At 43.2% G+C, this 16,158-nt stretch overlaps 1 protein-coding gene across 11 annotated transcripts in view; it reads right to left on the minus strand.

Moving 5' to 3' along the window:
* NFX1 (nuclear transcription factor, X-box binding 1) overlaps positions 1-16,158 on the minus strand; it is a 195,314-nt gene that overhangs the window by 169,169 nt on the left and 9,987 nt on the right. For all 11 annotated transcript variants that reach the window (XR_010598514.1, XR_006172450.2, XR_006172445.2 and 8 more), the window contains exon 2: positions 4,406-5,461. Coding sequence is in view for 6 of the 11 variants with exons in the window: in XM_005312595.5 (XP_005312652.1) it covers positions 4,406-5,461 (1,056 nt within the window). In the remaining 5 variants the exon portion in view is untranslated. The remainder of the gene's footprint in view (positions 1-4,405; positions 5,462-16,158) is intronic.

Genomic DNA, 16,158 nt, shown 5'->3' on the forward strand with positions numbered 1-16,158 from the left:
TTACTCACTAGATTAGATCACAGTGAGAAAAATATCCCCCTGGTTATAGCTGTCTTTTGTATCTTGCATATCTGTTGAGCAAAGGGGGGAAAATGCCACTGGGGTAGAGGGCAGAGATGGAGTGGCTGTCTGATTACTTTCAGCAGGCAGACACAAGGGCCATTAAAGATCTCATTGCGGATCTATGTGGCTGAAGGAGCACTTTAACGATCACCCACAGTAATGTGCTGTGCTGTTCCTGGCCTGCAGTTTTAAGTTTTAGAGGCTGTTAGGAATTGTGTACCATTTATGAACATCACATGGTCTTTTAATGCATCTATGAATTTTGCCATGTTTGCTGTACATTTGTAATTAACACTTTTTTTTTTAACTGTACCTATGAATTCAGTGGTCCTGTACATTTACAAGTAGTAGATGCTTTGAGTAGAACTAGGCATCCTGGAGTACATGCTGTGAAGTAATAAAGATGGATTTATTTTCAAAAAATAAAGACAAAAAGTACAATTAAAAACAAATAAAATTCAAACTTCTAAAATAAATCAGAACAGAACTTTAAAATTAGAACAGTAGAAAACATTCCTGTCCATTTCAGTCCATTTTGGCTACATGTACGCTGACCTGAGAGAGCCAGGGGGATGTATGTGAAGTTCTGGTTGTCCTTACTGTCCCCAGGCATGGAGTAACAGGGGTAGGGATTCAGCCCATGATGCCACCTGGAATGTTGAGAGGTTGTAAGGGAATGTAGTGGGTTAGCAGTGGGTCCTTCCCCTCTGGGTCAGTGGGAGGCCACTCCACATCACATCATCAGTGGGCATCACCCACAGTCAGGGATTTAGCAGAGTAAACAGTCTAGGGCTCTGGCCCTTAGGCAAGGCAGAGCTGCAAGGATGTATGGCTTGGGCCTTTGTCAGGGCAGGGCACCAAACAGTCTAAAAGCTTCCGGCCCTCAAGCAAGGCAGGGAAATAAGCAGTGTGTGATCTCTGGCCCTTAGGCAGGGGCAGAGACGCAATTAGTCTCAGGACTGGGTACCAAACAGTCTCGGGCCTCAGGAGGGGTTTCTCTGACCTCTGAGATGGGGCAGAGCAGTAGGCAGTCTATTGCCTGACATCTTGGCTCAGGTAGATGGCAGACAAATGCAGGCCTCGTGGCCTAAGGTGGGGAGGCTGCCACCCCATAATGGGGGGCAAGGGAACCCGGGCCCACCCAACTCCACCGGGTCCCAGCCCAGGGCCCTACAGAGTGTTCCACCAGTAGGTCAGCGGGGAATCCAGCCGCAACACGCTGACCAGGTTTTTGGCAGCACTGCAGACAGACTGGGTCAGCTGTCCCTGGGCCACCTCCTCCCCTTGGGGGTATATCTGGATTCGTGGGGGTACTCCATTTCCTCAGGGTAGATGCTGGGATTGCCACTAGCTGCCTCCTTAGTGCCTAGGTCAGCTAGCAGCTCTGGCCAGTCCTCAGCTCAGTGGGGTTCCTATATGGTTTCCAGCATCAGGAAAAGGTGGGGTGGAAGGCGTCCGTCTCCTCCGGTGTCTGCAGCACAATTGAGCTCTAGGACCTGCCTTTTATACTTCCTGTCTTGCCTCCTGACTTCCAGTGGGAGGGATGGGCACAGCTTGGCTCCACCCACCTGGGCTCAGAGTGTGGTCCTGCCCCCTCTGGTTCAGTGGGAGGCCACTCCACCTCACTACAGGGAGGTGCTAAAATGGAAGCGAGATCATGACTGTTGAACCCGTAGATCAACTAGAGTCTGCAGCATTTGTGTTTCCTGACTAAAAAGACTCATGTCCCGGTGCATCTCCATCTCCTTTTCCCACTGGGACCTCTGGGCTTTTCTACACAGTCTGCCACATTCACATAGCAGGGCCCCCATTCACAGTCCAGTGCAGCACTAGCTTGGAGGATCTCAATGAACATATCCTCCACAGTCCCCTTCTTTCTCGTTCTCATCAGGGTCAGGCATTCCATAGTGTGGAAGGGGTACCCCACAGGGCCCCAACAGCAGTAGCTACAAATAAAACAGACAATGTATCATTGGATTTACTGTCACAATGGAAAGTGAAAAATAAATTTCAGAACCCCATTCTCTTAATCCCATAAATATTTTTAATAAAACCATGCTTGTTGACACTTCAGCTTTGAAGTGCCTCTGCACAGTCTAGCTCTCCAGTCCCAGGCATTGGGAATATGGCCCACCAAGGGCATAGAAGCTGGGGGGAAGGGTTGGGGAGAAATGAGGAAGGAATTTTTCCATTATATGAAACATCAGCCTTTATTTCCATGTGTATGAACATAGTGCAATAATACTGTGGCACTAATTTTCCACAGGCAGTAGTTATTTTAGCTGATGTCTCACTCCTGAGGGTAACAAAGGCACAGAAAGCATATCTGCTACTGATGTCCCAAAGCTGTCCAGACCCATATGCCACTAGCCTGTGAACTGCAATGGTGCCAGGCGAAGTCATCACAGAGTGGCATGGGAAAGTGACCTACCATTGAGGAGTAAATAAGGCAGCCACTCCTAGAAACCTTCAGGAGAGGACTGCAGAGTACATCTATGGAGCCTTCATGAAGATTTCTTTGCATCTTCCTGAGAACATTCCTATGAACTGCTCTGCATGCCACCCCCACATCCTCCCTCTCCCCCCGCCCACCTAACCATCCAGGGGATTGAGAAGCAGACAACTATCTGGTTGCTGATTATATTGCAAAATTATATTGCTACCTCGTCTCATACAAGTAAAACAATTAAAGGCAATACCTGTGTCTGGCTAACTTCATCAGGTTCCTCTGTGCTCAGCTGGCAGGACTTGCTAGTCCGCGGTGGAGTAGTGAAAGTACATGGCTCGCAGCATAGCTGGATTCCCCTACAACATCTCCCACCTCCACCTCACTGTTGATCACATGGGTCTCTATCTCAGGCTCCTCCAAGATATCCACAGTGGTCTGCAGATGTTGGTGGGTTCTCTGCCAAGTATTGCATGCAACTCATGGTAAAAGCGACAGGTGTGCAGCTTGGCATCAGCTCAACTGTCGGCCTCCATGGCCTTGTAGAATACCTGCTGCAGCATCTTTGCTTTCATGCGGCACTGCTGCTGCTACCTGCATCCGCTATGCAATATTTTCATTCATGTTTCTATGACTATTCCATAGCTCTGCCTACACAGCCTCTTCTCCCCATACATCTAGAAGATCCAATACCTCATGTCTACTACAGGCAGACACACATGAAGCCGGCATAGTTGGTTGAGCAGCTGTACACAATGAGGGAGAGCTGCCAAAGTGGGAAATCAGGAAAAGGCATTTTAAAAAATTGGTGAGGGTTTAAAAGGTGGGGAGACATGGCTTCTGGTCTCTGACACCTGGGCAGTGGAGTTCACAATTGTGACCAGAATGATCATTGTGGGACAGTTGCTGAAGGACTGTTAGGGTCAAGATAGGTTACACAGCATTTACACTCGCTCTGCATCAACCACAGTACGTCAAGCATGGCTCAATGCCATTTGGGCAGGGGTGTTATGTCGCCCTAACAGGGGCACTTACATAGGCAGCAATCAAATCTGAGTGTAGACACACACATGTAAGTCGATGCAAGGTGACATCCAACCTATCTTTGTAGTGTAGGCCAGGCCTGAGTGAAGGAGCTATTTCTTTAGATGAAAAATAGAAATCAGTGCTGTGGTTTTGGAGGGTGGTCTGTCCCCTCCACATATGTTTGAGTTCCAAAGCCTGGAAATGAAGACTTTTCACAAGTTCCACCACACAGTCTGAACACTGTATTGGTGATCTTCTCATTGATGTTCAGTGCCACACCTTTCCACTCCACTGTTCCAAAACTAAAGCCTAACAGCTTTTTTTGTATTTCCAATATTACATCTTTTTGGTACCATATGCTTGATCTCAGAAAGGAGAGTCCAGCAATAGGAGTTTCATTTTACTCATCCCTTAATTAGCTCCTCTCTGTGTGCAACAAAACATCAGAAAACTTTTGCAACTTTGACAATTATTTCATTTAAGGATACTCCAGCTTTAGAACACTTGTTCAAATCACTTTACATTTTCCCCACAATTCTACTCTTGTCCCTGACGTGACCTCCATTTTGAAGTCTGATTTACAAAAGATACAAAATTCAGCTTTAAACACCACCTGTGGAAAGGCTGCCACCTTTCTATAATGAAGTGGGAATTATGGAAAATCACCAGACACATAGCAAACAGATGCATTTAAATATAATCCAGGTATGTTAAGTATCCTTTGCATCCTTTGAAACAGACCCTGTGAGGTGTTGAGCAACTCCTGTGAAATGCCAACCATCTTCAACTAACTTCAATAGCAGTTGAAATTGTTCATCTCATAGGACCAGACCTTTAATTTGGAGGTCTAAATCAGTCCAAGAAACTTACCTGTATGAGTTTCCTTGTTCCTTGGTACATCACTCTGCTTTTTCCAATATTGAGTCCAATTGCAATGAAGGGAGGCTGTGTGTCCCACCTGTAGGTGAAGCTGTCTTCCACCACATTTGACTGATTCCCTTAATTGGTGAGCTTGTGTTATGCTGGTCAAGTTTTGATCATTGTTGTGAACACCTGATTCTTTGCTCCTCTCGCTAATTTTATCTTTTGGAGCGTAAGTAAGAGGAGGCTTCTTAACTTCTTTTGTATTTTTACTGCGGTGAGTATCTTGTTTTTTCTGGATTTCTTTACCAAACTGGGGTTTACTCCACATGGACTTCCTGGGGTATTTCTTGTTCGCAAATGGATATCTTTTTTGTTCATCACTATTGCCAGCATATCCATCGAACAATGCTTTGGCAACAGATGCTTCTGAAGAGTCAGACTGAGTCAGATCCAGAGATTGTATGTTTTTTAACATATCCTTCTGTTTAGATGTCACTCTCTTATCCCGCTCATGTAATTGCTTCCCCTTCTCTTTGAGACCTCTTCCAGGTGCAGGCATCAAATGTGTTTTCTTTGGTTTTGCCCCTCTATTATCTGCACCGGATACCTCCTTGTCACTCTCTGAAGAGCAAAAGTCATTGTATTCTTTAGGATTGACTCTCCACCTTGGTACTAATGTGGTATCTAAAACTGTCATGTCTTTTGTACCATCAGTAGATGATTGCCTTATCCGGTTTCTAGTATATGTCCTATCACTTCTAGATCTCTGCCATCGCTGACTCTGAAAACTATGATTCTTATGAGGTTTACTGATACCACCATGCTGGAGAAAATCTTGCTGGCTACAGTACTGGCTTTCTGAACTATAAAAGCTGGGTTGCTTTGTGGAAGAGCTCTCATAGTCTGTGCCTCTATCAGAAGACTGACTAGGAAGTGGTAGAGTATCATTTCTGTTCTGATTCCTATTGGATTCTAATCTACTCAGACTTCTCCAATTTACATCAGGAGTCTCTCTCTCTCTGGGAATGAAATCAGCTGCATCCGGATTGAAGTTTAATACACCTAAAAAGTAAAACAAAACAAAAAAGTTGCTGAAGTTCAGAACTGCATAAGTATTAAAATTCCTCTAATGATGTACCACAGCAAAATCTACTGCATACACAATGGGCCGAATAGTGCAGCTGCTCCAAACACTAAATTGCAGAATAAGGACCAACATCCAGGAGTTCAATTTTTTCAGGGAGTTTTCATTGCTTATATGAAAATAGTTATTTTCTATTTGCCTTATATCAGGCATGTTAAATTTGTTCTGTGAGTAAAAATTTCACTAAGAAGAAAATTCTGCAGTCTTCTGAGTGCAGTGTCCTTTAGCTAGCCAAGTAAAATATCACATTTAAAGACTTATCACAAGAAACCCTTTGCATTCCTGAAACCTCCTTTCTTCGCCCCCATGACCTCCATTCTTTATGTGACTGTCCCCTCTTTTCCCTATCCATTTTCCCATTTTGGACACTCACACCACCTCCTCACACATACCCTCTCTACTCCCACCCAACCTCACTTTGGCATTCTCTCCCACCCCCCATGTCCTCCTCTTCTCATCAACTTCCTTTCCCCCATGCCCCCTTTTTCCTACCCTCTCTTGTTCCGCTTCTCTACCCCATTTGTTGATTCTTCTCCCCACTCTTCCTGCCTGCCAGGTCCTGGTTCCTGGACTAAGGTGGAAGCGTAGTAATAAAAAAAAATGTCCTTTTCCTTAGTAGTATGAGGCCCAGCAGCAGTGGCAATAAGGGGGAAAGTCTGGAAAGAAGGTTCTTCTGATCCCAGTGCTGGGAGACTGGTGACTGCAGAAATGGAGTGAGGTGAGGAAAGAGACAAAGGGTGACTCATATGGGCGGGGAGCACTGGGAAGGACCCTCTCCTAAGCCAAAGCTGAGGGGCATGTGTGGCACTACTGCTAAGGGAGGTAGGGGAGGGGCTAAGATATTATCTCCCTCTTCCACTCCACCCACTTTTATTTTAGCTCCCTCCCAACCCTTTTATACTGTGGTAGAGCTATAGGCAGATTCCTTTGTTAATTTCCGCAGGAGCTGTGGGTCCTTTGGGCAGGCAATATGTTTGCCACTCCTGTCTTATGTGATGAAGAGATAGTAGCTGCTCTACAGTTAAAGTTGCAGCCATCTTCTATCAGAGATAGGGCTGCCAAGCGATTAAAAAAATTAACTGCGATAAAAAAATGAATCACGATTAATCATGCTGTGAAACAATAGAATACCATTTATATAAACATTTTTGGATGTTTTTCACATTTTCAAATATATTGATTTCAATTACAACACAGATTACGAAGTGCACACTACTCACTTTATATTTTTATTAAAAATATTTGCACTGTAAAAATGATAAACAAAAGAAATTGTATTTTTCAGTTCCCCTCAAATACTGAAGTGCAATCTCTTTACCGTGAAAGCACAACTTCCAAATGTAATTTTTTTTGTTATATAAATGCACTCAAACAAAACAATGTAAAACTTTAGAGCCTACAAGTGCACTCAGTCCTACTTCTTGTTCAGACAATCACTCAAACAAGTTTGTTTACATTTGCAGGAAATAATGCTGCCCGCTTCTTGTTTTCAATGTCACCTGAAAGTGAGAACAGGTGTTCACATGGCACTGTTGTAGCCAGCGTTGGAAAATATTTACCTGCCAGATGTGCTAAACATTCATATGTCCCTTCATGCTTCACCCACCATTCCAGAGGACATGTCCATGCTGATGATGGGTTCTGCTCGATAACAATCCAAAGCAGTGCAGACCAATGCATATTCATTTTCATCATTTCAGTCAGATGCCACCAGCAAAAGGTTGATTTTCTTTTTTGGTGGTTTGGGTTCTGTATTTTCCGCATTGGAGTGCTGCTCTTTTAAGACTTCTGAAAGCATGTTTCACACCCCACCCTGATCAGCTTTTGGAAAGCACTTCAGATTCTTAAATCTTGGGTCGAGTGCTGTAGCTATCTTTAGAAATCTCACATTGGTACCTTCTATGTGTTTTGTCAAACCTGCAGTGAAAGTGTTCTTAAAACAAACAACATGCTGGGTCATCATCCAAGACTGCTATAACATGAAATATATGGCAGAATGCAGGTGTAAAACAGAGCAGGAGACATACAATTTTCCCCCAAGGAGTTCAGTCACAAATTTTATTAACGAGCGTCATCAGCATGGAAGCATGTCCTCTGGAATGGGGGCCAAGGCATGAAGGGGCATATGAATGTTTAGTATATCTGGGACATAAATACCTTGCAATGCTGGCTACGAAAGTGCCATGCAAACCTCTGTTCTCACTTTCAGATGACACTGTAAATAAGAAGCAAGCTGCATTGTCTCCTGTAAACACAAACAAACTTGTTTCTCTTAGCGACTGGTTGAACAAGAAGTAGGACTGAGTGAACTTGTAGGCTCTGAAGCTTTACATGGTTTTGTTTTTGAGTGTAGTTATTAACAAAAAAAAAATCGACATTTGTAAGTTGCACTTTCATGATAAAGAGATTGCACTACGGTACTTATATAAGGTGAACTGAAAAACACTTTCTTTTGTTTATCATTTTTACAGTGCAAATATCTGTAATAAAAATAATATAAAGTGAGTACTGTACACTTTGTATTGTGTTGTAATTGAAATCAATATATTTGAAAATGTAGAAGACATCCAAAATATTAGAGTACCAACTGAAATTTATTAAACAGTGCGATTAATTTTTTTGAGTTAATTGCGTGATTTGACTGCGACTAACTGACAGCCCTAATCAGAGACATATTTCAGTCACACTAACTCTTGCTTAGAAGATTGGTTTAGTCAGAAAATTGCTAAATTTATTCTGAAGGCAAAAGGGAATGTTTTTAAGAAGTACGAAGAAAACTCAAATTGTTTGGTAATGTTGCAGGTCATTAAGAACTTAGCCTAAAGTAAAAAAATCAAATCTGGGTGTCATTTGACTTTTTTACCCCTCCAGATTTACATATATGTATCTCCTTGAAAACTCATGCAACTGCTTTATTCATTGAAGAAATTGGGTTGTGATTAAATAAGGTTATTAACTATTTTTGTTGTGGGTGGTTTGGGGTGTAATAGGCAAAATACCGATTTTCAATCCATGGAATTTTTTGTCATTGAATCCACTGGAGTAAGAGTGTGTAAAATATTTGAACGAGCATACCGCAGCTTAGAACGTTAAAAAAGTCCTTCCATTGCTAAACAGATAAGTAGTAAAGACAAGTGGCAGAAAAGGGATGTATTCTAAAGCTGTGGGTCCTGTCTTCTAATTCCATGTCTGCAGGTGTATGCACTTAGTTATGGAAAGATAACCTCTACACAGTTGAGGTTGAAGCAAGGGTCATGTAAGGATGATTTTTAATTTCCTTTAGCCCACCCTCCAGCGCAAAAAAAATGCCATACATACTATGACACAGAGGCAGGTGATCAAAATGGCCAGTGTCCCAGAAATTTACAGTTTAAACATTTCAGATACACAAACTCTGCCTAATCTACTTTCTTTTACGAAAGACCTGAAAGAAAAGAGGGCACAAAGTTCCTTACTATAGTTTTCAGCTAATGAAGTATACTAACTTATTCCCCCACTTCCCTTGTGAAACAGGTAAATCTACGGGTTTGTTTTTAAACACACACGTTTGAGAATATTTAAAGTTAGGTAACATTTGTAGGAGTTGTTAGAGTTGCTAAGTCATGCTTTACTCTAAAATGAAAACATCAGCTTCTTATGATTTAGGATAAAATAAGCTTGTATATTTTTAAAACTTAGCGAACTGCAAGCCTTTCATTTTTAAAAAGCATTCCTTACTACAATTCCTTTCTGCCAGAGGCTGGGAATGAGTGACAGGGAATAGATCACTTGATGACTGCCTGTTCTGTTTATTCCCTCTGGTGCACCTGGCATTGGCCACTGTCAGAGGACAGGATGCTGGGCTGGATAGACCTTAGGTCTGACCCAGTATGGCCATTCTTATATTCTTAATATGTTTATGTCAACAATAATACACTTTGTATGCATAAATACAAAGAATTTTTAAACATGCTCATTTCTTAAGCAGTCATCAGCTATTCAAACCACGTATATTAAATAAATGGCATGCTCAGAAAAACAAGAAGATCGTTTAAAAGGAATACTTTTCACAGTGACCTAAACCAGGGGTTCTCAACCTTTTTCTTTCTGAGGCCACCGCAACATGCTATAAAAATTCCACAGCCCACCTGTGCCACAACTGTTTTTCTGCATATCCAGTAGATTAAAAGCCAGGGCTGGTGGTAGGGGGTAGCAAGCAGGGCAGTTGCCCAGGTCCCCAAGAAGCTAAGTTGCTTGGGCTTTGCCTTCAGCCCCAACCCCGGGCAGCGGGGCCTGGGCTTCAGCTCTCTGCCCTGGGTCCCAGCGAGTCTAACGCCAGCCCTGCTCGCTGGTTTATTTTGGCGGAGATCCTGGTATCTGCTCATGGCCTTCCGGGGGACTCCCAACCATTTATTGAGAACTGCTGACCTAGAAACATCCTTATTAGCACCAAGGGTCAAGCCATGAAATCCAACAAAATTCATGATTCTACTACATGAACTGATTATATATACACATTAGCTAAAAGCACTAAAACCATCCCATTGACTCGATATATGAATTCAGCTAAATTTCTACAAGGTATGCTCTTACAATGAAACTCTCTAAAATTGGATTAAAACCCTTTGAAGCTTAAATAAAAAACCAACCAACCAACCAATGGAAACAAGAGCAACAACATCGAAAAGATTATTTAAAGATGGCAGGGGTGGTCCATGCTTAAGATTTGTTATTTGGCCAAATCCTATAACCCTCGAATTAGTCAAAGGGAGAGAAGCTTCTTTGAAAGCTGCAGCAATCTAAAGCAAAAATTTCAACTGCAGCAGATTGTAACATTGGCAACTATACAAAAGACATCTCACAACAACAGAACAAAACCTCAGCCCAGCACTATTCCTGCAAACTTTAGCTGATGAGATAAAGTCCTGCATAAGCACTAACAGTCAGACTGCAACAAAGTTAACTTTTCTGTAGGCTGCCCCTCCTGAGACCCTTTTCCAGTCCCCCATGTAACACCCCTCTCAAGTGACAAGCCTGTGCCTTCACTTCTGAGGCAGGACCATGTGATCCAACCACTCTCTGACTTGGTCTCTGGTTGTCAACCATGACATTTAGCAGGCCCAACAGGTTTGGCACCTGCAATAGTTTTCTTTTAGGAGCCTGCCAACAGTAACAGCATGCAGTTACTTAAGCCAGGACGGATTAAAAAAAACACAAAACATTATTTAAATTAGATGTTTTCCTTTTCTTTAAATCTGAAATTATGACAATTTAAATTAAGGCCTAAATTTATTATAATCTATTAAAATAATGCACATAAATGAAATACGTGCTGCACCAACGAGTCCTCCTCACATTTTAAAGGAATTACAGGGTGCTGCTGTTTTAATTATATTCAGAATCAGGAGAAAACATCAAACTTTAAGGACAACCCAATTTCATAAATGTCAGCATCATGTACTACATTAACTATATTATTTTCACTCTTTACAGTGGAGCAAGTGCTGGTATTTACATTTTTCCAAATATAACTACTTTCAATTTTGTTGTGCAGAAAAGCTTTTACCTTAAATTATTTTTATTTCATATTAGCTAGCAGGTGCAGGGAGAATGAATCAACTAGTCCAAGAAGAAAACAAATTTAAGAAACCAGTTTGGAATTGAAAAACCAGGAAAGCTTGTTTTCCCCCTTCCAATCTATGAATAAAACCCAGGTAGTAGTGGGTGGGATCTATTAACTCTAAAAATGTGAAGCACATGGGGCAAGTTAACCTGCTCTTAGGCACTTCTGAAAATCCCACAAGGAACCAAATCTGCATATTTAGGTACCTAAACACCTTTGAAAAATCTGGCCCATGATAACCAGAAACAATCTGTTAATTCACTAATCAGAGTTCCTATCAGTTTAAGATAAAAAAAAACCCACAAAATGTTTTTTTTTTTTAAATGTACTCAGCACGTGACAGGGCTATTTCCTGTAATATCCTTAAAGGACTTTATTGTATTAAGTTTATGCATTTTTATGAGACGGGATTGTACATAACCACGTGAGGTGGTGGGGGTGGTTATGTGAGACCTGAGAGTTCAAAAATCTATACTGAAAACCTGCCAAACAACTATGGACTTTTGGGACAATACCTGTTAAAATGGATTTCCTGGGGGAATCCCTGGGGACAGCTTAATGCAAATTCTCTAACATTGCTTATCCAAAAACCCAGCCTTTAGAAGCTACCCCAAGGTCATTCATTGTCTGATCTTGGCCTTTCTTTAACAGGTAATCAGCAAAGGCCTGAGCTGTACAAGGAGAAACAGCTCACGTGCCTGGCCTGGGTTCTGCTTCTGGATCTATAATAGAGATGAACTCGTAACCATGGGGAAAACCTATGATGGGTTTTTGAAGGACTAAAACCTTCCAGAGCCCTAGGTTGGAGTTGGGATTATCTCTGGTAAGATTTTTGGCATGCGTGTAGGTTCTTTTATTCTTTAATATGTTTTCAATGTAATTCTTGTACCTTAAGAATAAGCTGTAGTGCTATAGTGTAGACTTATTACGTGATGGAAAGGGTTGTATTTCCCCCCTGCCCCCCTATCGCTGTAGTAAATACACTTCCTTGAGAGGTGGTAGCAGTGTACACTGTGGGGGGTTAGGTTGACCTCAATACATCGCATGAATTTTTTTCCAGAGCCTTGAGCAATGTAGCTTGGTTGACCTAAGTTTTAGGTGTAGACTCAGCTTGAATGTGCTTGCTTAGAAGAAACCGTATGATAACTCATAACTGTGGGCAATACATTGAAAAGAAAGCAAAGCACAGGGGCTGGCCTGTTTAGGCAGTCTGGCTTGCTATGGATATGACAGGATACAACAGGGAGCTGTGCAGTCTTAAAGTCCCCGGTCAATATGGAGTGAGATGTGGGTCTTCACCCAAGAGAGGTGACAGCTGGGAGCTTGCACCCTAAACTGGGTACCCTTGTTGGACTACAGATTGGGAATACAGGTGCAGCTGCCTGAAACCATGAAAACACATTTCAGGTAGTTTTATTTAACTAATAAACTATTTTAAAATGCTTGTTTTGTACATGTAATTGAATTCCAATTTTGATCCAAATGCAGCATGACACAAATTCCAAGTAAGAAGTTATCTAATAAATAAAAGTTGTGTCACACTATTTTCTAACAACTGTAAAAATTAAGAAGCTGAATAAAAACGTTATGCTATTCAATTGCTTAAATAAACATGTATAAATAAGCCTCATGTCCTCCTGGTTAATAAGTACCACCAAATTTAGTGTCAAGGTTATTGCAATGATTTGGGGAATCTGTCTATGTACAGCTTATGGATTCAGTGTGATTTTATGGATTGTCTGTATCCTTACATCTTAGAACTGTTTTTTACTGTGGCTATGTACACACTGCAGCTTCTCCTTGGGCTGCCATGGTGAAGAAGCTTGAGTATACTTATGACCCTACGAGCGATGCCGTCAGGAGTCCTGCACTCCTGGTAGGGCCACCCAAGGCGGTAAGGTCGACGAAGGCAAGGTACCAGACAAAGCACAGCCCAACACAACCGAGTGTAAGATCTCAATGACAGAGCAGGCAGATAAAGCAGGATTACCTCTCAATGGCTGCAAAGGCAGATGAAGGCTGCAATGGAGAAGAAACCCACAGGGACCTCCTTGCCACCAGACACAGGTGCCTCTTCTGTTAAGATCTGTGTGGCTGCTGGTGTGCAACGGCTCCCCCACATTAAAGTACTCACGCACAAGCTTCTTTCACAGGAAGAACTTTCTCCCCACCCCACCCATAAAAGTCCTGCAGCGATGAGTGAGTGGCAATGGGGACAAGTGAAGTGATCACAAGGAGTCCCTATTCACGGACCTACACACAGGCTGTGACCGCAAGATGGTCATCGTGTGCCTCCGGACTCGGCACAGCAGTCACAACTGAGCAGGCCTTTTTAGGAACCCCTCTGCTCATGTAATATGGGGAAGGAGCTACAAAAGGTGCCCCAAACAAACTATCCCACCATACCCGACTGGATAACCGCATCCAGAAAGATCACTCCCAATGCGGTCAAAAAACAAAAATGTTTCTTCAACTTGGAATGTCTGTACCCTAACTAGATGACCCAAAAAGTGAAAGACAAAAACACAGAACAGCAATTGTTGCCCGGAAACTCTCAAGGTACAACATCGACACTGCTACTTTCAGTGAGACAAGATGTGCAGATGAACGCCACTTGAGGGAAGAGGGTGGTGGTTACACTTTCTTCTGGAAAGGAAAACCAACAAGCGACAGGCAAATACAGTGTCGGTTTTGTAATCAAGAACCTTCTAGTCAACTGCCTGATTAAGTTCCCCGTGAAGAATAATAAGACATCAGGTCCTGATGGCATACAGCTGAAGTACTGAAAGTCGGAGGAGAAACACTGACAAACAAGCTTCATTTGCTGCTGCTCAAAATCTGGTGCACCGAAGAAATCCCCACTGACTTATTGCCATTATCATAGAATCATAGAATATCGGGGTTGGAAGGGACCTCAAGAGGACATCTAGTCCAACCCCCTGCTCAAAGCAGGACCAATTCCCAACTAAATCATACCAGCCAGGGCTTTGTCAAGCCGGGCCTTAAAAACCTCCAAGGAAGGAGACTCCACCGCCTCCCTAGGTAACACATTCCAGTGCTTCACCACCCTCCTAGTGAAAAAGTGTTTCCTAATATCCAACCTGGACCTCCCCCACTGCAACTTGAGACCATTGCTCCTTGTTCTGTCATCTGCCACCACTGAGAACAGCCGAGCTCCATCCTCTTTGGAACCCCCCTTCAGGTAGTTGAAGGCTGTTATCAAATCCCCTCTCATTCTTCTCTTCTGCAAACTAAACAATCCCAGTTCCCTCAGCCTCTCCTCAAAAGTCATGTGCTCCAGACCCATAATCATTTTTGTTGCCCTCCGCTGGACTCTTTCCAAGTTTTCCACATCCTTCTTGTAGTGTGGGGCCCAAAACTGGACACAGTATTCCAGATGAGGCCTCACCAATGTCAAATAAAGGGGAACGATCACGTTCCTCGATCTGCTGGCAATGCCCCTACTCATACAGCCCAAAATGCCGTTAGCCTTCTTGGCAACAAGAGCACACTGTTGACTCATATCCAGCTTCTCGTCCACTGTGACCCCTAGGTCCTTTTCTGCAGAACTGCTACCTAGCCATTCGGTCCCTAGTCTGTAGCAGTGCATGGGATTCTTCCGTCCTAAGTGCAGGACTCTGCACTTGTCCATGTTGAACCTCATCAGGGTTTTTTGGCCCAATCCTCTAATTTGTCTAGGTCCCTCTGTATCCGATCCCTATCCTCTAGTGTATCTACCATGCCTCCTAGTTTAGTGTCATCTGCAAACTTGCTGAGAGTGCAGTCCACACCATCCTCCAGATCATTAATAAAGATATTAAACAAAACCGGCCCCAGGACCGACCCTTGGGGCACTCCGCTTGAAACTGGCTGCCAACTAGACATGGAGCCATTGATCACTACCCGTTGAGCCCGACGATCTAGCCAGCTTTCTATCCACCTTACAGTCCATTCATCCAGCCCATACTTCTTTAACTTGGTGGCAAGAATACTGTGGGAGACCGTATCAAAAGCTTTGCTAAAGTCAAGGAATAACACATCCACTGCTTTCCCCTCATCCACAGAGCCAGTTATCTCATCATAGAAGGCAATTAGGTTAGTCAGGCACGACTTCCCCTTCGTGAATCCATGCTGACTGTTCCTGATCACTTTCCTCTCCTCTAAGTGTTTCATAATTGATTCCTTGAGGACCTGCTCCCTGGTTTTTCCAGGGACTGAGGTGAGGCTGACTGGCCTGTAGTTCCCCAGATCCTCCTCCTTCCCTTTTTTTAAAGATGGGCACTACATTAGCTTTTTTCTAGTCATACGGGACCTCCCCCCGATCGCCATGAGTTTTCAAAGATAATGGCCAATGGCTCTGCAATCTCATCCGCCAACTCCTTTAGCTCGGATGCAGCGCATCCGGCCCCATGGACTTGTGCACGTCCAGTTTTTCTAAATAGTCCCGAACCACTTATTTCTCCACAGAGGGCTGGTCACCTTCTCCCCATATTGTGCTGCCCAGTGCAGCAGTCTGGGAGCTGACCTTGTTCGTGAAGACAGAGGCAAAAAAAAGCATTGAGTACATTAGCTTTTTCCACATCCTCGGTCACTAGGTTGCCTCCCTCATTCAGTAAGGGGCCCATACTTTCCTTGACTTTCTTCCTGTTGCTAACATACCTGAAGAAACCCTTCTTGTTACTCTTAACATCTCTTGCTAGCTGCAACTCCAAGTGTGATTTGGCCTTCCTGATTTCACTCCTGCATGCCTGAGCAATATTTTTATACTCCTCCCTGGTCATTTGTCCAATCTTCCACCTCTTGTAAGCTTCTTTTTTGCGTTTAAGATCACCAAGGATTTCACTGTTTAGCCAAGCTGGTCGCCTGCCATATTTACTATTCTTTCTACACCTTGGGATGGTTTGTTCCTGCAACCGCAATAAGGATTCTTTAAAATACAGCCAGCTCTCCTGGACCCCTTTGCCCTTCATGTTATTCTCCCAGGGGGTCCTGCCCATCTGTTCCCTGAAGGAG

This window comes from Chrysemys picta, chromosome 2 (assembly GCF_011386835.1).
Source record: "Chrysemys picta bellii isolate R12L10 chromosome 2, ASM1138683v2, whole genome shotgun sequence".
Lineage (NCBI taxonomy): Eukaryota > Metazoa > Chordata > Testudines > Emydidae > Chrysemys > Chrysemys picta.